At 41.3% G+C, this 23,331-nt stretch overlaps 1 protein-coding gene across 1 annotated transcript in view; it reads left to right on the top strand.

The window, feature by feature from the left end:
* The window catches only part of SKAP2 (src kinase associated phosphoprotein 2), a 257,554-nt gene that overhangs the window by 64,676 nt on the left and 169,547 nt on the right, over positions 1 to 23,331 (top strand). Inside the window, exon 4 of the mRNA XM_083188933.1 lies at positions 10,360 to 10,461. Within this exon, the coding sequence (XP_083045059.1) occupies positions 10,360 to 10,461 (102 nt within the window). The remainder of the gene's footprint in view (positions 1 to 10,359; positions 10,462 to 23,331) is intronic.

Here is a 23,331-nt window from a genome sequence, read left to right as displayed (position 1 = left end):
TTTTACTATGAAGTATTTTTAAGCTGATCATTAATTTTATGATCACAGAAATGAGATGCAGAATTTATGCTGTTGTCATTGGCACGAGCTCAAGGCACCATTGACAATATTTTTGATTGTAATAGAATGACTGTGAACTAATGGAGCTCTAAGCATTCTTCTGAACATACATTTCATTTCAATGTCCGATTAGTGTGTAATGTTCCTAATTATAGTGCTCATAAACTTCAATCACAGCATTACTTGGCAAAATATAAGTAACAGATATTAGGTGCTTTTAGACAAAGATGGATGAGAAATCAGTCCCACATTGCTGGTACAGAAAAGAGGTTGCTTGCAGTTCATTGAAATAAACTCATAACATTTAAGTAAAGACCAGTTAGAAATGAAGCAGGATTTTTGCCATTGGTATATTTTCCAATGCTATAAATTAAACATCAGTTCATTTATTCTATGCTGATGAAAAGCCTTTATTCTCAGAGGACACGTAACACCAACACATATTAAGATATTTAAATAGGGGACATATAAACATGTTTCATATTTATTATTTGTTTTACAACTCTATACCTTCCCTCCATCGGTACTGGCAGAAATGTCTGTGTGCTGCTCAGAAGCCTTTTCTGACATCATCATCATTGTTAGAGTATAAATTTCTATTTTTACAGCGCAGTCATAATTGCCTCTGTCTGGCTCATATCATTTCTCAAAGACTTAAACAACTCATTTACAAACTGGTCCCTATAAATGTTCATTGCATGGCATTGTGAATGGGACAGGCCAACGAAGTCCCCCAATTGCTACTGGTGTTGTGTTGGCATACACTGGAAGCAGGGGTTAAAGTGGGTCGGAACAGGGCAGAACTGCGTTCCGGCAGTTGTAATTGGAGGCGGAACCAGTTCCGCCTCCGTCCGCCCACCATGTTGTGCCACAATCAGAATACACACAGCGCAGACAGCTGCAGCCTTATTATGTGCTCAGGCTTCAGCCTTCTACCGCTCCACCTCAGCTGCCTGCCCACAACATCGTGTCAGGCTGTCAGCCAGCTTGAGTGACTTGCTGGCCTGCCACTGATGAGAGGATGGATGAAGAGAGGCAGGAGGTGTGAGTCACATTGTCTACCTTCGTCATCATCCGTCTCCTCATCAGCCGCAAGCCAGCAATGAAAATATTGTCTGACTCTCCTCCGCTAGCCCACGCGCCTTGCATGCTGCGCTGCCGCTTCCAGAATAGGAGGCGGCTCAGAGTGTCTTCCTGGTCTACCTATGGTTGCCTCGCAGACTAGGGATGGCCATTGTTGTCATTGCCATGGCTGTTTTTTCCGAATGTCAACACAGTCGACATGGACACTAAAAAAGTGCAACGCTGCTCTCGCTCTTCTTTGGGCAGGGTGCCTCGATACACTCGGTACACTATGTTATTCTCCCACTACGCACTAGTGGATGGTAGGGCATGAAATACCGCCTTTCGGCACATGTCGGCTCAAAAAAAAAGGCGAAAAAAAACAATGTCGACCTTTTGACTGTCGATCTTCCCCATGACGACCTAATGCTTGTGTCGACCTAATGACCCTGTCATCCTAACCCCATGGTGACCTAACGCTTGTCGACCTAATGCTTGTAGATCTAGTGACCATGTGCAATGCAGGTGAGGCCAATGTAATATGTGCAGAGAAAGTAAAATGTGGGTGCGATGCTGTGGAGGTAGGCAAGTATTATATAACGCATGGGCATATGCAATTCATTTATGGCCAATTCTGCAATAGGCCTTGTGGGTATTTTGGCTTTTGGTTTACCTATATAGAAAAATTGATAGCTATTTAGTTAAAACTGCATCATGTTAAGCCACATCCGATCCCTATGTGATCCCTATGCGTAGCTCCGTGGCATCAGAATCAAAAGTAGAAATAGACTGAGCAGCCGTAGATATCGAAAACGATTTCAGAGTCTGATGACTGTACACACTCAAAGACCTGTCTGTTTTTATTCATTATTTATTTTTAGCACCTTCTTTTTATGCTTTATGACATTTGATTGGTCTCTTCTTTTCCATAATAATGAATTTAGTGTAAAAATAATTTACAGTATAACGGGTTTGTTAGTAGTCAGGTCTGACTGCCCTGGGACTGCCCTCTGCTGGGGGAAGTAGTCATGACATCATTGCAATAAAATCACATGCTTTCCTCATCAAACAGCACGTTATGTGCTATGCGGTGGGGTTGCCAGGAACCATATAACACGATTCCTGGCACTCTAGATCCCCAACTGTCACTGACAGCAAGTACTGGGAGCATCAGCCTTCACAGTATATAGAACTAACACTATTCTCTGCAAAGATCACAGGCCACTTCACCTTTTTAAGTTGTTAATTGGCAAATGGCAAATGACCTATGGTCTTTATCCCCAATTATACAAATTAGCTGCATCCTTTGGCCCCTGATCCTGTAATTTCCACATCTGACATCCACCCAGAAATCCTGAAATGCAAAATTGTACATTATTGTACTAATCTGAGCACATTTTCCTGGTCAGGAAAATGCTGTGACTTTTATGTAGCCTAAGGTTATACATGTGATTTATTTCTTGTCTTAATTTTCCTTATATTTTATCTATACAAACAGAGAAAAACAGCTATGCCCTTTAAAATTAAACAAATTCATGCCAAAACTTATTTTCTGATCACACTGCTACCTAGACAAGCAAAAAATTATGCCTATATAGTTATTATGTTTGTATTCATGGTTAACCAAATGCATCAGGAAGAAGATGAAAATGATGACTGTGTAAACACAACTGTCTGTTTCGGAGATACAGTATAACTGGGTGACCTTCTAAAACTGGATGAAGCATAATATTTCCACAATAACCTTTTACCAACTTTAAGCATACTTACCGTTTTTTTTTCTCTCCCTGGCCCTTATTCTGGTTGGTGCGGCCAGAGCCGCACACGGGGCTCCGGCCGCACAAACCAATCCCCGCCCACCCTACGGATCGCCACGGCCGTCCGTACACGGACGGCTGGCGATCCGCATAAAAATGGTGGAGGCGTACGCCTCCACCATGGTGGGAGCTGCCCCCTGCATTCGATGGTCGTCGACCATCGAAGGCAGGTCCGCACGCCCCGGCAGCTCCCGCAAGCTGAGACCACACGGACAATCGTCCGTGTGGTAGCTTGTATGGGGGCTGAAAGCTGACATCCGGCGACGTCAGCTTTCCGCCCCCATGAGTTGCATCATGCCCTCATTACCATGCATACGCCCCGCGTTTGCATGGGAACGCCCATGAAAAGCGGGGCGTACACATAGGGAAATGAGGGCATGAAGCCTCTCACGCCCCTATACGCCCCCTTTGCGGCGGACGAAATACGTCTGCGGCGAAGGGGGCTGCACATGCGCAGATTGACCTCTGCGCATGTGCAGAGTAAAAACATCGGCGGTACGGCCGCACGCGGGCCGTACCGCACGAAGCAGAATAAGGGCCCATGAGAGGAGACCATATACTGTTGCCAGGAGGGGCGGGACAAGGCTGATGTCAGCAAGCTCCGCCCCATGACACTCAAACTCAGCAATTCGTGGGTCCCTGGATTGGGGGAGGGGCTAAAATGATTTTCAGCATTTTAGCCCTGCCCCTTTGCCGCAAAATCCCAGACTCGGTGGACTTGGTGCAGCAGTGAAGGGGTGTGCAGAGGCTGCGGGGGAAAGCGGGAGACTTGCCTACCTTCCCGGGGGCCGAGAGTGGTACCCGTTTTTTGGGAGCCTCCCCGCCATTCTGGGAGGGTAGGCAAGTATGACTTTAAGTTGAAATTGTTTAAAAGCTTTAAAGTACTGAATTCGTATGGTGCTTACAGTAAAAGCAGACAGCTAAATGTCTTTTACATCTATTACTGCAAAATCTATTGATTGGCCTTGTTTTCCATGTTGAGAAGATACAGCCACCCATTGGTAGTTTTCTGTAACGGTTGCCTATCTTTTCTGTGCTTGCCCCTGTTGCTATGGGACATTAGGACTAATTCAGAAATTATTACAGGACACATTTGTTCTCAAAATGGACATGGGCCCGTACTCAGACCTGCACGCTCGGCTGTGAATTCCGTTGGTTGGGAGGGCCACTAAAGTCATTACTGGCCTCCTTCTTACCACGACCTTTGCATTGCTCTGGCCTTGAGTACCAAGGGAGCCATACGGTGTGGAATTTTAAACACTATTATTTTGAAGGCTAGGGATATATTCCATTCCTATCGGAAGCAGGAATAATGGAGGTTTTCCAGTTGCGAGCTATTTGATAATTAGCTGTGCAGGTAATGTAGAGAAAGATTTTGTTAATCTCTTTAGGTGCAGGCACTAGGGAAGCACAGAAGAGAAAGTTTGCAGTGAAAGGAGGGTGAGGTAGATCGAAATGTGAGATATGAGAGAGAGTACTGTCGCCCAATAACTGGGCAAGTGCACCAAATGTGAAAGAAAGTGCCTTGTAGGCCACAGTTTTTCTTACAAAAAAGGGCAGAAGAGTGGGGGTGCATGTGGTGAAAATGGTCCAGGACTAAGTACCAGTGAGTGTAACATTTGTAAGAGCATTCCTGTATAGCCGCGCTAATAGAGCATTTAGAGAGTCCCATTACTCTTTATCAAAATGTAGTCCTAAATCTTGTTCCCAAGCTTGTTCATGAGGATCTTGGGTAGAAGACACATGTAGCAATATTGAATTGTATAGGTGAGCAATGGCACCTTTGTCAGTAGGCTGATAGAGGCAAAATCTCTCTATCGGAGAAGGGGTTTGAGTGGTAGTAGTTGCACGTGTAGATAAAGTGATGTATTTGAAGATAGTGTATTTGTCACCAGAATATTCTCTATTATATACAGGTTACTACTGTATAATGCCACCTGTGTTGTATATCACTCAATCGAATGGTCACTGTATTGTATAGCAGTCACTGTATTGCTCTCCACTTTGTCAGATTGAGCTAGCATGCATTTTTGTTCATATGCCTTTGACATAGCAAATATTTAATAGACTATTTCAACCTCACCCACTTAAGATAAAGCACACATCTGCTTTATATAACAGCCTATATTGGGTTGATTTTCCACTATAGCTTGTTGGTTGAAAAATTAATGAATATTTTGGAACATACATTTCCTGATTTTCTTGTATTTAAATGGTGTGGTCACAAACATCAGCCACTGTATATGATTGAGAGTTGTGGATTAGAGCCTTTATTTATAAATTCTCTCCCCACCTTTCTCACTTTGGGCCAGATTCTCTAAGCTTCAGAAGTGATAAAATGGATAGTGATAAACAGCCAGCCAATCAGCTCCTGTCTGATATTTTTCAAATAAAGTCTGTGACATGGCAGGTAGGAGCTGATTGGCTGGCTGTTTATCACACACCATATTAACACTTTTGAAGCTTAGATAATCTGGCCCACAGCCTGTGACATGGCAGGTAGGAGCTGATTGGCTGGCTGTTTATCACTTCCCATTTTATCACTTCTGAAGCTTAGAGAATCTGACCCTTTCTCTCTTCCTTCACCCACACATTCTCATATAACCTCCACTCTAACCTCAACCTCCATATCCTCTTTTAGCTGTCAGGGCCAGTGCTGTAGAAAGATTACCGGGCTTCGGTAACAAAAGTGGTATGTGGCCTAATTGTGACCACACCCCTTTAAAATAAGTGTAGAGAGTACTTTTTGTGCGCAGACATAGGGGCGTCACGTGTCTCTCATTTGGGATCAGATCTGTGCAGCAGCCTCCCTGGACATACTGCAGCCCAGCATACAGCAATGTGTGTAGGGCTAGATAAAAAGACTCTGCCGGCTGACATGTAAGGCAGGGGTCTCTGCAAAAATCCCAGGTCCAGGCAATTAGTATCTGCTAACCCCCCCCCCCCCCCCTCCCCTCTCGTCACCACTAGGTTGGATGTTTGTAGAGCAAGATCTTATTTAAAGTTCACCAACCACTTTAACTGTTAGATAAAGATTTTGGGTACTTATGTATTATCTGGGCTCCCATGTTAAATGCACCCCATTTTTTCATACCCCTACTATCCAACTATGCATGGAGTTGATTTTATATAGTGTGGCGAGCGCAGCGAGCCACCATGCCCGAAGCGTGGCGAGCGCAGCGAGCCCCGCGAGGGGACGCGGTCTCATAAGAAAAACGGGAGCCCAGATATTACATAAGTACCGTTATAACCCCGGGCCATGCTTATTGGAGGGGCCTGACAGGAGTCAACACTGGCCTCAGTAACATCTCTGCAAATGTCATCATGTGTGGCCGCTGGTGCCCCCTGATACCCCTTTCACGTTGCACAAATAACCCGGGTCTGACCAAGGTTGTTGCCGGGTTGACGTGCGGTGTGAAAGGTACTTCTGAAAATACCCGGGTCCAGCAACCTAGCATCATGACCTGGGTTAAAGAAGGGTTAATACCGGGTCGGACCTAAGTTGCTGTGCGGTGTGAACAGGTAACCCAGGTCAGGGGAGCTGCGTCCCATTCACAGGAATCTGTTAGAGAACTGGGGCTCATGTACAGTTGTAATGGGAATAAAAAGGGTGCAAAGGCCAAATTTCATCAACTCAAACTCTTCAGGCAGAACCACCCATTGTGAGCTTTGGTAAAGATGTGGCTTGCCAATGATAGTGGTTAAATATGAAAGTCACAGTACTCTTTATACACAATATAAAACTGTAATGAAATGTCTGGTCAGTGTTATCAATAAATACAAAAGTCACATTTACCGTGTAAAATAAAATAAAATCTGGATATAAATGCAAAAAGGTTTATTCAATTAAACATCAGTTGTATTTTTACTTTTAAAATCAAAGGGGAATATACTGATCAAATGTGGAACAAATGCAAATATCAAGTTATGTGAATAGATGGCTGCGACTTTACAGACTATAGCAGTTACACTAGTGATTGTATATATCTGTCCCAGTGTCGTACGCAGAATTTTTAGAGGGGGGTTTCCAAATGTAATTCAAAATCTCCCACTCTGCAGCGCATTGGAGTAAGTACGGGAGTCTGGGGGAGTGGTAACAGCCCTGAAAATGGGTCTTTTTCTACACTGGATACTGTATGGAATACAGTATTAATATTTAACAGTAGAGGTGGTCTATAGTATAGGCTGTTTCAAACATTTAAATAAGATAATTGGTCAGGAAAAAGGTTAAACATATCATAATAAATAAATAAATAAATAAAAAATAAATACACACCCAAACATAATAGAACCAGTATTGCACTTTCTAAGCTCACAATCTCCCACTACATGGTAAGGCTCCTGTCTCTTTCTCCTGGCAGCTGCTTTCTGGTGCAAACATCCATTGCGATGTTTGAGGGCTCAGATCCACACATACAGTAAATGTGGTACAAGTACACTAGACATGTGCAGCAGCTCCGCTCTGTCCCTTACACTGCATGATGTGGTGGCAGCTCTATTGCTCATATTATATACCAGTGCTATTGTTGTCATAATTTAAGGCACTTGCCAAGAGAGGGGTTTCTGGTCAACCAGAAACTCCCCTGCGTTTGCCTATAAGACCAGACAGCAATTCAGTAGCAGTTGCCTATCATCAATGCTTATTTTGCACCAGTGACAAACATCTGCAAGAACTATGTCATCGGAAAGGTGCACAAGCATATACTTGCCTACAATTATAATGTCTTCCAGTGGAAACCCAGAGAGGATGTGCTGCTTACCGCTCCGGTTGTAGGGGCCGGACTACACATCATTAGGCCCTGGAGTTCCAGGGACAAACAATTAGAAATATTAATCTGAATGATAAAGAAAACTGCAGGGTGCTAATGAAAATAATCTATGATTAATAGGATAAGCCCCAGATATCATGTACATTAAATATGAGTTTGCTTACCCTGTGAATATCTTTACTGGTTATCCATAAAGATTTTATTAACTCTGCTTACATTGTTTACTGTACTCTAGAGAGCCATTGATGTAGTCATTGACCCACAATCCCATTATTTTCTCCTAAAGTCTTCTTGTGTCAGTTTTTCATGTGTGACAATCCTGCAATGAAGCATCAAGGATAACTTTAAAACCTAAAGTATAAAGTAAGGCTCATAGCATGTGTAGAAAGATATAATGCTTAGTTTAGCAAATCTTTTCATAATTACCTACTGTCCTGGATCCTGCGGGGAACTCTTGATTTTTGGGTAGAGTGGGCTCCCATCCCGCATTCTGCCCACTTTGCTAAGGGAACTAGTAATGCAAATGTGCCATAGACCATGCCATTTTCTCTGCACATGAGCGGGACCCAATGACACAATTAGCCCAGCCTCAATCATCTCCCACCTTCTTCTTCTCTCTGGGCATCTCTCACAGTAGGAATTCTTGTAGTAGCTTGTAACCTTGCGAGCAGGGCCCTCCTACCTCTTTATCGGTCTGTTACTACCCAGTTTGTTTTATCACTGTTTCCAATTGTAAAGCGCAACAGAATGTGCTGCGCTATATAAGAAGTATTAAATAAATAAATAAGTACAGTAGCTAAGTATGATTCTCATGTTACAGATAAAAGTAAATAGACACATAAATAACAGTAATGGTTTAGGCTTGCTATTCGATTAGGCCTGCTATTCGATGCCGATGCGATCAGATCACATCGGGATCGAATCGCACGGCAAGCCACCTGACATGCATGCGATTTTGACTATATAGTGCAGATCTGCACTATATAGTCATTGCTGCCCTGTCTATCTGGGTTTCGATTTGTGCTTTCCCGGGAGCGCGCATTGGGATCGCAAGGTAAAAAACCTGTGCGATCTGCATGTGATCCTATTGCAATTTTGATTATATAGTTAAAATTGTATGCTGGATTGTACCGTGTGTACACACCATAAGTCAAGACACCTTTAGGTCAGGTCATTGTATGAAAACTGATGTTGTGTACACATGGTAATATTCCCTTATTATCTATATTTGGTTTGCACTATATAGTCATTGCTGCCCAGGGCCGGTGACAGGGGGGGTCAAGGGGGACATGTGTGATGGGCCCCGGGGATCTGAATGGCCCCAGAGCTCAGCCGGGGCCTGTTTGTAGACAGTGTTACCCCTGCGACCATCTACTTTGCAGTCTGTGAGTACCGCCCAGCCCCCGCCCATGTCTGTGTGCACAAAGTGTGCTGCCTGGCTCTGTCCGACTGTGTGCAGCCGCGCGCTGCCGCCGGGTCTCTCCGGCTGCTGTGTCAGAGTGTTTGGAGTCTGGACTGGAGGGGAGATTAGAGTCTGTGACCGTCATCCGTACTTACAGTGCATCAGGCAGCAGCAGCCGCTCAGCGCAGGGAGGCTGAGTCGGCTGTCTCCTGTTGCACTGTGCACATACCTTACTACACATGTGTGGCCCCATTGTCAAATCTGCTCCAGACTCTGTGCTTTGGCTGCCTTCTGCCCTGCTAGTGCCTTCTTGTCACAGCAGGAGATGGAGGCACAGCATGACGGGACAGTTGGAGAAGACAAGTCCCCAACTAAAGTAAGAAAGGGCCCCCCTGGATCCGGACCTTGAAAGTATAGGTGACTAAGGAGAGGAGGGAAGGAGGCAATTAGCTGCCTGGAGCTCATCTCTGCAGAGAGAGCCAGGCAGGGCTGTGTTTACACATGGGCTTGATGGGCAGATGCCTGAGGGCCCTACAATCCTAGGGGCCCATGGCCCAGCCCAGGTCATAGCTTGCAGCTGTGGCCCACGAGTGGTGGAGTGGGCTACCCTTGGCGAGTACAGTGGGGCTGCCTGCAGGTTGTGCAGGGCAGGGCCCGCACTCATAGCTTGCTGCGTTCGGCCTGTAACTCCCGTGGGGACTTCAATGGGGCTGCTGCACTGCTGGATTATGTGGGGGGCCCCCCAGAAATATCAGTGTACAGGGCCCCAAGATTTCTGTTGCCGGCCCTGTTGCTGCCCTGTCTGTTTCGCTATTCGATATGTGCTGAACGGGAGTGCGCATCGGCATTGCATCAGGATCGAAAGGTTAAAAACCTGTTCGATCACCATACGATGTCTATGCGATCCTGATGCGATTTTGACTATATAGTCAAAATCTAATGTTAAATCTCATCGTGTGTACTCAGCATAACTCGTTCTCTCTCTGTCTTTCTCTCTCTATGCTGTATATATATAAATATATGTAAAAGATCTCTGTCATCTTTTATGTAGAGTTTACAATTGTTTCTAATTATTTCAAATCACAGTTATGTAAATCAAATGTTAAATCTACAGACACTAGTGGGTGGAATTAATAAATTATATTGAAAATATAATAGATAGGAAAAACCAGAGCCCTTTCCCCCTTCTCTGAACTTATTAAACAAGTAGTAATCACTTGTCATATGCTTTTTTTTTTTTTCCTTTCAGGAGAGCCAGAGGATCAGGATGAGTTCGAAGTGTTTCCTCATCCCACTGACACATCTTCCCTTGCTTCTGATCGAGATAAGGATGATGAGTTGCCCTCTGATGGTATGTTTCTATTTTTCATACAATATATTGTGTTCTTCTACAAATGAGTGCAATGGGACTGGCAAAATATAACTATAGAGTTTCAGCAAAAGACAGAAATATAAGGCAACGACTCATTCTTTTCTCTCACACTGAATCTTTTAGGAAATGAAGAGCTCTCTCTAGTGGTGCTTGTAATATTAGAGAGTGAAAGATTTTTTTTTCTTCCTTTACTACAAAAGTTACAAAAAATATATATCTGTAGAGTTTAATTTGGGGTTATATTTGTACCCCTAACATTTCTCATATTAAGGAATTAATTTAAACAATGAAATCCTTATATTTATGTACACAGATTGTGTTACTTCCCCTTACGTTAATATCAGATTTTAAAATTTACTTTAAATGGATAATCTGCGGCTTCTGTTTAAAATGTGAAACAATGGAAATAATGTCTACTATTATAAAACATAAATACTGCCATTAAAATGATTTAGCAATGAAGGCAAAAATTAACTTAGAACATTGTAGATTTTGACACAGAATTATATGATGTGCGCTTGCTATTTTTATTTTATTTTTTTTAAATATATGTACGAACTTCTCCTGTGAGTGTTTTGGAAATGCTAAACTAATGATGAAAAAAACTATTTCATAATAATGTTCAATAATATAGTTATTATATTTGAAAGCAGGGCACATTATATATATATATATATATATATATATATATATATATATACATTAATATATATATATATATATATTAATGTTATATTCTCTATATATCACTTTTTTAATACTTTATCCAAAAGTGATGTGAGTTCACCCAGTTTTGTAGTGAGACAATAAAGCATCTCTTGAAAAAATTATCTGTAGGGCTATCATTTTAAATTGTCACAATTTTAAATGCAATGACCTTCTATTATTATGTTAATAAAAAAAAAAATCCCAGTTATTTTTATAGAATTAAAAACTGTACTTCCATAGGCAGAGAACAATAATAATACTTTATGGAACAAAGTTATTGCTTTGACATTTTATTTTTTATTTTTTTGTAAACAGCAGTAATTGATGATGTTGTATATGAAGAACCATTTAGGAATATTTAGCAAATTATTCTTTGCAATAACTTCCATGGGCATCGCATATGCGCTCCTGCGATTTAATTACACGCATTGAGTGAAAGCATTATAAGTTGGTTATAAAGTTATCAATGACTAATGCTTTGTGACATGATATGATGATCAAGCAGGACCACTTCGCCTCTAAGTACAATTGCCAAACTAAAATATGCTTCCTGCAACACAGCACTCAAGGTTTTATGTTATCCAGACCATTCCCGTTGGATACATAAATTGCCTTTATAGGGTATAAAATTATGTCTATTGTAGAACAGGGATAAGTGAACGGCATGCATGTATAATAAATACTGTACTCAGAGATTCTTAGAAACGTATTTTGTCATCCGCAAAATTTCACCCCTATGTTTGAGAGCAGTTAGTATGATCCATCTTGTTATAGTCAAATATGATTTATCTTTGCTAAAAATTAAACACTATTTTATTTTACTGGGTAAGTAAGAAGTAACTAACAAAAAAAGCTTCTTAAATACTTGCAGGAAAAGATTTAGATAAGGAGAGATTAAATGCGTGTTTATTTGACACTTTTTAAAAAGACACGATTTGTTATATAAAAGTTAAAACTGATGCGTTTTATGTCTGCTGTAAATTAAGGTATAAACGTGAAAAAAATTCTTAAGATTTTAGTGAACCATTTGGTGCTCGGTGGTTGTTACTATTGCATCACATAAATAACACTTTTATTACAAATAAGTTAATGAAATTCAATTCATTTCAAACATACGCCTTATTTGAAAGGAATGGATTTATCTTGAAGTTATTTTTTTTTCCTTTTTTTTGTCTTTTTTTATGTATTAATTCTTTAAGAGCTATGCAATTTTCTATTAACTCTACCAGAGAGAGTTTTAACAATGAGTGAAACTAAATTAGCCCAGGTCACAGCAAGGTCTGTTATTAAATCTTATTGTTGTTTTGTCCCTTTGACTTCGTCTTTGCGGTTCACACCAACAAAAGTATATGAGCTGATGGATTAAGAACGCTAAACATGATAAGTATTTTTCATAATGCTAATGTAATTTTCAAGGTACCGTAAAAGGTCACATCCCTATATTTCTATATGCATTAGGAATCTCTCGTTCTGTTTAATATTTCTCCCCTCACTGTTCCTCTGGTTCAAAAGTTCAGCTGGTTCCCCAATGGCCACCTAATTTTCTAGTTATTCCCCGAAGCCATATGTGTTTTGGTTCCTTTATGGATTATTAGGTACCGTAGGAAAGTCAAATAAGTTAAATCTTCTAATGAAATCCGAGCACACTTCAGTTCAGTGATGCCTAGACTTGATTGCTAGTAGCAATTATCGCAGCCTGGGTTGTAGAATGATTGCTTTTACATGGTTCTAAGCAAAGAAAAGAATATACAGTTAACTGCATACAAATAGTACAATTACATATAACAAATATGTATTTATTACATATATAATATTTTTTAGGTGTAGAAATTGACCCTACTAGACCATCTGATTGATGGCAAAATCATAAGTTCACGCACACTATCAAGCTAAGTTCATGTGTAGGTTATTGTGAGCTGATAACAGGCTTTAGAATACAAGTTGGGATTTTCACATTGCACCTTGATGCTTGAGATTAATGGAATTTCAATAAGGGACTAAAGTGGTCACCAATTTGTCAACGAAACTGATGGGGATTCTATAGTCATGTCTCTTCAATAATACCAGTTGTTTGAAAGGTGTTCTACAAAAGAGGTGAGATAATTGATTTCAGAGTAGAGCTCCTATTCCCCCCCCCCCCCCCTGCACTTATCGATGTGCAGTGTAGCTGACATCTAGATGACAGTTTTCAATAGCAACATTAGTAGTTTTAGCAATATTAGTGTTTTAGTACTGACAGTCAGTGGTTAACATTAATAACAAACAATGAATGAGAGGCTATGTTGGTTTAACTGTTCTGTGCTCTACAATGACACTAAAGGACGTTTGTGCTGTTTGCCATGAAGGGTTACAGTTTCCTAAAATGTTCCATTAGTGTTGCTGTTGATGATGATGATTATTAATATTAATAATATTATTATTGTATTATTATCATTAACAACAGTTGCAAATTTGCATTTCTGCAAATGCATAAAATAAAAGACTGTACCTTTATACGCATTATAAATGACATTGACATTTTTCTCTAGATGGAAGGATTGTCTGGTCTTTTTTTTTAAATCTACTTTTAGTACAAATAATTGCTGTCATTCTGATTGCTTACACAGAACCATACACAGAAGCAGCTCTTGTGAATTCAAATAAATCTAATGAAAGCCATCTCTTGTAGATGGATGACGTCATGCTATTATATTACTTTAAAATATTAAACTATCACCCTGTACTAGTGCTAGACACATTTTGTTAAAAAATATAGGCACACTAATGTAGTTTGTCCAAAAATTTTAGCCCTTACATGCACTTTAAATAAAACTGGGTTTTACTGTAGCTTGGTTAAAATTGAGCAGCCAAAGTGATACTGGTGTATTCAAATATTGAATAAAAGAAAAAAGCAGGCTTACACTGATATACTGGTGATAGCTCAGGAAAATGATCTGGTTAGACATCTAGGGACCCATATCATTGCACCATATCAATAAGGCTAACAGCAGCTGCCCTGTCAATAAATATATAAATGAATAAATAAAGTTGCAGACAACAATGCACCACGTTGTAACTAGATTGTTGATCTTCCGGGAAGTTTAATCTTTTATAGAAACAAATGTCCTTTTTACTTGCCATTAGTTATCCCTCACTGGCTGCAATGGCTCTAATTATGTGATGTATGTGCCTATGATGAGTGGTGAATTCACAGACGGAGGGATGTAACTGGTAGATAACCAGAGACAGGCTGCAGTCCGGCTGCTACTCCCATGCTGGGCAGTGTTCTCTCAAGAGTTAAAATGACATTATTGTTCTGGTAGCACAGACCTTCCCAGTAATCCGGGTCTTTAGCTGGTCACCTTTCGTGCAGTTCATGTCACTATCAGATTTTTTTATTAATATATATATATATATTTGTGTGTGTGTGTGTATTTGTATAGAATTTTACTAGACTTGAGAAAATGCAATTGCCAGTGTTCAAGGACCCAACAGCTGGAAACTACAGTGCATCAGTCTATTGATTGGGTACATGGTAAATTGCAGTCATTTGGCCATCAGAATCACAGAGTGTTTGGACTCCTTCCATTGCTTGGACTGGTTGAACAACTGTGTGTATTGTTACGACCACGATGGAACAGGAATTTGTTGATTTCATTGCACATCAATGGCTCAGACTTGAAGGGGTCACAAGCTTAGATTTTGCAGATCAACTATTTTTCCTAGCCAGCCTTCTAGATATAGAGCTAAGACATGTTGAATTGTGAAAGCCGAAGCTTACCACAGCATAGTTTTACTATCTAACTTAGAATATTAAGACTGAACTCATCGTGTGTGACAGCTTCCACCAACCACCCATGTGTGTCGGTAATTATCAAAATCCATTTAGATGTTAATAGTTTTTTTTTTGCTTAAAATGCAAAATAATTACAGTATGTGTGCACGGTCATTTGGCCTCATGAGCTTCAACAGCATTCAGTAGTTTCACCAGATCATTACATGACCAGATCTATCCAATAAGGCATGTTTGTGGCCAAGCTGGACATCGATTAGGTTAACTGGATCCTATAGGGATGGCCATATTGAGAGTGGGTGAAAAAAAATGAACTGTGAGCCGATTGACTTTGCAGATTTTCTTTTAAAACATTATGCAGTGTTAATTAAATATATTGAGTTGGTTCGGTGTTTCTCGAACCTCAAGACACCCTAACAGTCCAGGATGTTGGGAGATCCATGTTTGAGCACAGACAGTATAATCAAACTGACTGAAGTACAGGTACTAATTACCTTTTGAGTGACAACATTGCTGTGAGAGATCCTCGAAATATCTGTTAAAATTTCCAGCGCCCCTCACAGTGAATGTTCTTATTTTGGGTGCAATATCTAACTAAACCTCAATGAATTGACCTGACTGTATTTGTATTTAATTCTACTAAATGAACGTTGCCATTTTTGGTGGAAATTTTGAGGAACGCTCACAGCACCGCTGGCACCCAAAGGGTTAAGTCACCTCTTCTTAATTACAGTGTGAACATCCTTACAACCTGCACTGCTTGGCTGCCTTGAGAACTGAGCTTGGCAACCACAGAGTTAATGAATATGCATTTCTGTTTTTAGAAAAAGGCAATGGACAGAAAGTGCAGAATGATAAACAGCACAAAATATCTCTGAAGAGAACAGACTTTGGGGTTTAGTTCACGCACATTTGTTTTAGCAGTTCAGTCCTGATATTACGTGCAAAGTATGTCACTATTTATAGACTACTCCATTACACCACATAAGGCTATACCTCGCATTTAAAAAGAATAAATTACACTTAAACTAACAGTATAGTTATATGAATGTGCTAAACTGCCAGGGCAGAGAGACTAAACATTTCTCTACAGAATCTGTGTTGGCTGCAGGTTTAATGCCTGTTATAATTTCTATAGCTGGCTAGAACCTTGATTAATCAACTGGTAGTTTTATTAAGTACAGACTTGCTCTCTGGCTAATATTAATGATAAAAGCTACAACATAAAACAGTTTATGAGACTGTTCGTCAGTAAAAATTCCACCCAAAAATAAAACTGTAGTTTTGGTTGTAAGAGGTAAAATAAAACAGAAAAGTTAAAATCTTATGCTTTGCGCTAGTTTTCAAAAATGTCCCTGATTATGAGATTGGAACAGTAGCATGAACAGTTTTACAGCCCCAACAGCTGATTGACTTACAGATGACTATAATCAGCTCAGCATAGTTTGTCGCAAAATGCATATAAAATAATTTAGCATTTTTGTGACCTATTCAGTGTCAGTGGCATATGCATGTCTCAAGGTGCGACCCCCCCCCCCCCTCATATGGGCTGTGGCTCACTCCCTATAGCGTACCTACCTGGGTTTGATGCCCTGAAGGGCGACTGTTGATTTCAATGTGAGTCCTGCAACTGACAATGTGAGTCCCGAAGTTGCAGAAACATTACAGATAATGGCCAGATAGTGCAGTTAAGTACCCAAGTGGCTTGGAGCATGTAAAATGTAAACATTAGGAAGCACAAATAGGAATTTTTTTTTTGTGGCACCATCTTAAAATAAGTATGAACTGTTGTTTATTTTTATACGAGTTTGCTCTGTGGAGTAAAATCACATTGTAAACACTGATACAGCAGTTTTATTGGGTCTTCATAAATGGCTGTTTTTCACCATGTACGATAAAGTGTACACAGTCATCATCCTCCACAATGGTACACTTACCCTATAGTCAGAGCATTTGCCGCACAACGCCAGGGTCATCGCACGCGCAGAACAAAGAACACACTACTATTATGTTTGCGACTGACTGCAGGTTAGTTGCAGTTCACTACTAAACACCCACACCATACCCTTATCCATACATTTACCCATAAGCCCACTGGTCAAACACTGACTGTCATTCCCAGCAGTGCTGGATTCTGCTCCTAGATATAGAGAGTTGCGCAGAAGCCAAACGACTGAAAGAAACCGTGCATTCTAAACATGTGTGCATTAACGAAACTATAGCTTGCATTTCATGCTAAATACAGCTCTCTTTTTCATCTGAAATGACAGATTTGTCAGAAGGGGACATCCTGTAGGACCAGTGTAAAAGCCACAATGGCACATAGACTACTGTAATCCTAGCATTGATTTTAGGGCTTGTCACGACACTATGTTCTTTCTAAAACAGGGTATGGACTTAGCAATAGGCATAGCAGACCTATACTACCCAGCATCGCAGGGTACAAGTATTTCATGCTTGAGCACTGATCAGTGCCAGATTAAGCCTTCGGGGGGCCCAGGGCACTTTAGACGGGGGAGGGGGGGGGGGGCACTTGTCATTACTGGCCGCAAACTGCATGGGAGAATATTACACTGTCAAAACACAGAGTAAAGGCAGTATAAACTAGTTCAATGGGTAACTGCATACATACCACATTAAAAGCCTGCGTTTGTCCCTCTGCACCTTACTCTGTAGGACTATAGTAGACCACACAGTCCCAGTGCTGCTTCTGATTAAAAACCCTCCCATGACTAGGCTGCTGCTGTCCTCCATGGGCCTGAGAAGCATGTAATGAGCTCCACCAATCAGCACAAACCTCTCCACCTCTACCCTCTTGTGCAAAGTGTCGTGGGATTTAGTCAACTCCCAGTAATGCACTGCACACTTGTGAAGCCAGTGTGCCTTGGCACCCCATGCTCAGCACCATTAATCATTGTCACATTGGCAGATAGGTGAAGCTGCAGCACTACCCCACTCCCATGCACAAAACCTTTAGCTAAAAAAAAAATTAAATGTTTTAAAAAATACATGCCAACCAAAGGGGGCCCCTAGCTAGAGGGGGGCCCAGGGGTACTGACCCCTTTTGCCCCTGCTTTAATCCAGCCCAGGCACTGATGGGGAAATCGTAATGACTAAGGTACTATTTAAGTCACCTGTTCTTAAGGAATTATATCCTTTAAACTTGGACAATGTATGGAAAACTCTACTGTAGCTGAGTAGTAGTTCTTTTCACACTCATTTCTGAAAACTAGTGCAAAGGAGAATCTCCTCCATGTTACTGCTAGTACCAAAAGTTGTGTGATGCATTCACATAATGGTAATTATAACAGGACCATTTAGCTGCACCATTATATTTTTGGCCTGATTGATTTCTGCCTTTGTCAGGTTATGAAAAGATGAAGGAAGGAGTCAATCGACCCCGTGACTTTACAAAGCTGATTATATCATCTGCATAATAAAAGGGGGGGGACTCTGAATTGAAGCCTTGTCACGCTGACTACTTTTGATTAGAAATGTCCTTAATTTATTAGCAAACAAAAATGATCTGAGGGAATGAGAAAAATCAATTACTGTAAATATAACCTTGGTGAGGAAATGTGAAATTAACTTGGTCTGTTTACCTAAGCAACACAATCTCCTATATGGTACTGGTAATGTTTCTTTCCTGTGCTCTCTGACAGTATCTGTGGTTGTTTTGTGACAATCTGTAAAAAATGTAGAGATATTCTCAGGTGTGAATTCTCAGTCCCCAAAGATAAATACTGTTGCATGGCCGTAAGAAGGAGGTTCTTATCTCCCTGTATTGGTGGTAGTCTATGTTTTGGCAGTGGTTGATGTAGGGGTGGTTTCTTCTGAGAGATAGCACCATGAAATAGGAAGGGGGGGAGGGGGTCCAGGCTAAGATGAGGTGATTCTCTCTGATTATTGTGTCTTGTGCCCACTTGGAAGTGGATGGGATGTGGGGTGGGAGGATGCCATAATCCCTATGAAGTCTGTGAGGACTCCCCAAAATTACGTAGCCCCTTGGACATTCTAGTAAATTAGGGAAGTATTCCTCTATATCTGCCTATAAAATATTATGCTAATACTGTAAATTTCATGAAGTTGCAGCAAATAATATTTACAAAGGTTGTTTATTTATAGGGTTATGGCTTTGTAATGCCACTAACAGAGACACCCCTTTCTCATATAAATAATTTTATATATTATTTACATTATGTACTTTATTGTACATGTGCTGATAGCTTCAGCTGCAATATGAAAGTCATAGCTTACAACTGTTGCTTATCTAATAGTGCAGGGGACAGCCATCTTCTATCAGCTGCTTATATAGCCAGCTGCCACTGCCAGTATATAAGTAGAGTGGCACTGTCTGCTCCACTAGGGATTAGCATCATCCGCTATTTCTTGGCCAACAGTGATCTGTGAGAAGGGGAGCCGAGAGCAGTTACGCCTCAAAGGAGTTTCCTCCACTTTGCAGTGTTCAGGAGGCCACCTGGAGGTGGTGGAAGGCTGCAGGAGAATAATGATTGCTTTGTGGGCCATATCTGGCCTGCAGCCATAGTTTGCCTACCGCTGGTATATAAAAAGCTTTAATAGAATAAATCCTGCTCGGTAAAATAACTGTGGGCATGATCAATAGATGCATCTATGAAAAAAATGTTTGCATACAAATCCTCTGACATTTGACATAATAGTAAGTTTAATTTATATAGCGCACGTAATCCAACAGGACTCAAAGCGCTTTGAGTCCATGGTCAAAGACAGACTCAGATTGCCAACTGTCCCTATTTTCCATGGATAGTGCGAAAGGTTTTTCCTAGGAATTTCTCATTGGAAATGTCCCCCTGCTTTTTAGTATTTGCCAACTGGTCACACAACTCTTCTTTTCTAGGATGTTCCATTTTAATTTAATTTAAGAATGGTGCAGTGGGGATCATAGTGCTCTATTATTCAATTCAATTGCACATGATGGAATTACATATCATGAGTGCTAGCTCAGCATCAAGGTGTCCCTAAATTTTTTTTAACTATTTTGGAAAGTATGATAAATGTGGGGAGTAGATGGCACTACAGAACTCTAAAGCTGACTCGACTTTGTGGAAGCTTACACTCTATACATGGTGGGACAGCCTATCTTTAATACAGCTTCAAATGCCCCCAATAGGACGTCTGTATTCTCACAATATGTATCTTCAGTGTCTTACAGTATCTAGCTAATGCATTTACCGAAATGTATACCTTCATTTATCTCTGGGGTATTTGAGATTACCGTTAACACGTTACTACCTAATGATAATGTTCTATATGATCTTGTTAAACCAAGTCTAATTGCCTAAGTAAGATTTGCTAAATTAGTTATATTTTACCAGTTTGTGTGTAACTCAATGCTAAACATGTTTGTACTGGGATTCAGAATGCACCTGGATCTCTAAAACACTCTAATAAAAACTAAACATTAAAAGAGAAAATATCAAATTTATCTTAAAAATTAAACATTTAGCCAACTGTGCATTAATCGTTTCAATAAAATTAATGAATGAAAATAGAACCCTTGCCAGCTGTGATTGCTCATTGAGTTGTTTATAAATGTACGGAGGCAACTGCTTGTGAGCACACACCCCAGCATTAAATATTCATGCAATTAGCAGTAAAACCTGGATAAAAACAAAATAGATAAAGCACTAGTACTGTATAATATAAGCTTTTCCACTGCAGTGGTACCTCCGTCCAAATAGGCTTACAAGGACTGATGTTAATATTGATCTTTCTTTGGGCAGCACCCCAACCGCCTGACTCCATAACAGTTTAGACCAGGGGTGGCCAAACTGGTCCTCGAGATCTATCAATGGTCCACGTTTTCCAGGTTTACTAACTGGTGCACAGCTGTAGTCATTACTAACTGTCACATTTTAAAACATGCGGCATTCATTCCTACTATAGATCCACGGGTTGCCTGGAAAACATGCACCATTGGTAGATCTTGAGGACAGGTTTGGCCACCCCTGGTTTAGACCATACAGCATGAAATGCCTTAAGCCACAAAAACGCCCATTCAATCTGGGGTCACGGGAAGAGGCGAGCTGCAGCTCGTCACTTCCCGGCCGTTCTCAGCAGAACTAGCCGACAGCGTGTGAAGTTGGGCTCATTCTGCCGAGCTCCCCTGTTCAATGTTGTTGAGGAAGACAGCATTGAATAGGGCCCGCAGCGATCTCCCCCGTTGGGAGATGGTCGCTGGTGAGTGAATACCCCCCTAACTCTACTACCTACCCCAACATGCTCATACAAATACATACTGCTGCATAAACCAGGTGCTTTGAATAAGTCTTGGGGACAGAGCCAGAATTCCCGCATCAGGCTGGCTAAGATGCGGGAATTCTGGCTCTGTCCCCAAGACTTATTCAAAGCACCTGGTTTATGCAGCAGTATGTATTTGTATGAGCATGTTGGGGTAGGTAGTAGAGTTAGGGGGGTATTCACTCACCAGCGACCATCTCCCAACGGGGGAGATCGCTGCGGGCCCTATTCAATGCTGTCTTCCTCAACAACATTGAACAGGGGAGCTCGGCAGAATGAGCCCAAATTCACACGCTGTCGGCTAGTTCTGCTGAGAACGGCCGGGAAGTGACGAGCTGCAGCTCGCCTCTTCCCGTGACCCCAGATTGAATACCCCCCCTTAGACTGCTGGAAAACCCAATGGAACACATTTAGAGCAGAGTATTTAGGTAACAAGAAGGATTTATAGCCATTGCTAATCAAGCAATTGTCCCAGCGATTCCATACAGTAATGGCACTGGGCCTGATGTAGAAGTGGGTGTGTCTTTTGGCGGATGCCCATCTGTAACTTTATACAAATGCCACTACAAAGCCCATTCCTGGTCTACGTACGGGTGTATGAATGTGCAATGACTGAGACACACACTATGAGTTAGTGGCGGAACTTGTGGGTGGTGAGCCCAGGTGCAAAAATATAATTTGTGCCCCCCTCCTCTACCCCAATGCAAATTCACAATGTGCAACACAGCAGTTTGTGACAGAGAGAGGCAGAGGGGGACAGGGGGGGGGGGTCAAATTGTGACAGGGAAAAATAGTGGGTGTTAGAAAGAGGGTGACAGGGGCAGCAGTGGGCCTCTTAGTCTTCAGGGGCCCGGTACACCTGCTGCACCAATGGTAGTTCCATCTCTGCTATGAGAATTTATTGTAGCTTCAATACCACCCGGTGTGTCTTTAAAAGCCAACATCAGTCACACCATCAAGAAAATTGTACCATTCCTATGGCAAGTGCTCCTTTTCCATCTGAGTATGAACTATTGAGCATCTGTGTATGCAGACATGTCAGCAACATGCCCAAGACACTCCTGCAACACACTTCTCTGTGTGTCTGTGTAGCCCCCAGGAAGCCAAGCCTATTTTCAAGACATTTCTGATACTGTGCGTCTCAATTGCCTTTGTGCGAATACGGCATGTAACATATGTGTGTATAGGACAGTCAATAAGTCAACTCCAAATGGTCGATGGTACAAATGGTTGACAGATGAAAGGACGACAGTGGGTTAAGTCGACAAGTACAAAAGGTTGACATGACAATGGCCAACACAAATTGTCAACACACATACTATTAGGTTTTTTTGGGGTCAATTATTGTATGCTTATTAATATGTGACCACCATCAGTAACATCATATACCCTTGCATGCTGTTCGCTCGCAACTTTTTGGGCAAGGAGGCTGACTGCACTTGCTGCAGATAACTATTCCAAATCATAATCCACAAGCATAGTAAATGAAGTAACTGTTGGGAAAACTTTTGGACCTGTTGACCTAAAGTACTTTGGACCTTTCATCTGTCAACCTTTTGTACCTGTTGACCTAATATAGGTTGACCATATGCTGTCTACCTAGACACTATCTTCTGGATACCCTAAGGCAGTGGTTCCCAACCCTGGTACTCAAGTACCCCCAACAGTGCACGTTTTCCAGGTCACCAGACAGGTGCATTCATTATTCAGACACAGTTTAAAAGATCCACAGGTGGAGCTAATTATGTCACTTGTGATCCTGTGTGGAGACCTGGAAAACGTGCACTGCTGGGGGTACTTGAGGACCAGGGTTGGGAACCACTGCCCTAAGGCATGGCACTGGTCATATCATGGTTTGGAGCTGGATCAAGTTATCTTGGAGTCATGGAAGGAACATTGACATCTTGACTGTGACACTTGTGTATCTGTCCATTCAGCATAACTTAAGTTTTACAGAATACAGGATCAACAGCATGAAAATGTTCCTGGACACACAAATAAATCTGCAAGATTTTACAATGACCAGTTCAAGGTTGTGACCCTAGCCCAATTGTATTGACATGGCCTGAAGCATGCAGCTCATGGAAGAC

The sequence above is a fragment of the Crinia signifera genome, chromosome 5 (assembly GCF_055691185.1).
Source record: "Crinia signifera chromosome 5, ASM5569118v1, whole genome shotgun sequence".
Lineage (NCBI taxonomy): Eukaryota > Metazoa > Chordata > Amphibia > Anura > Myobatrachidae > Crinia > Crinia signifera.
This window is presented reverse-complemented; position numbering and strand designations above follow the sequence as displayed.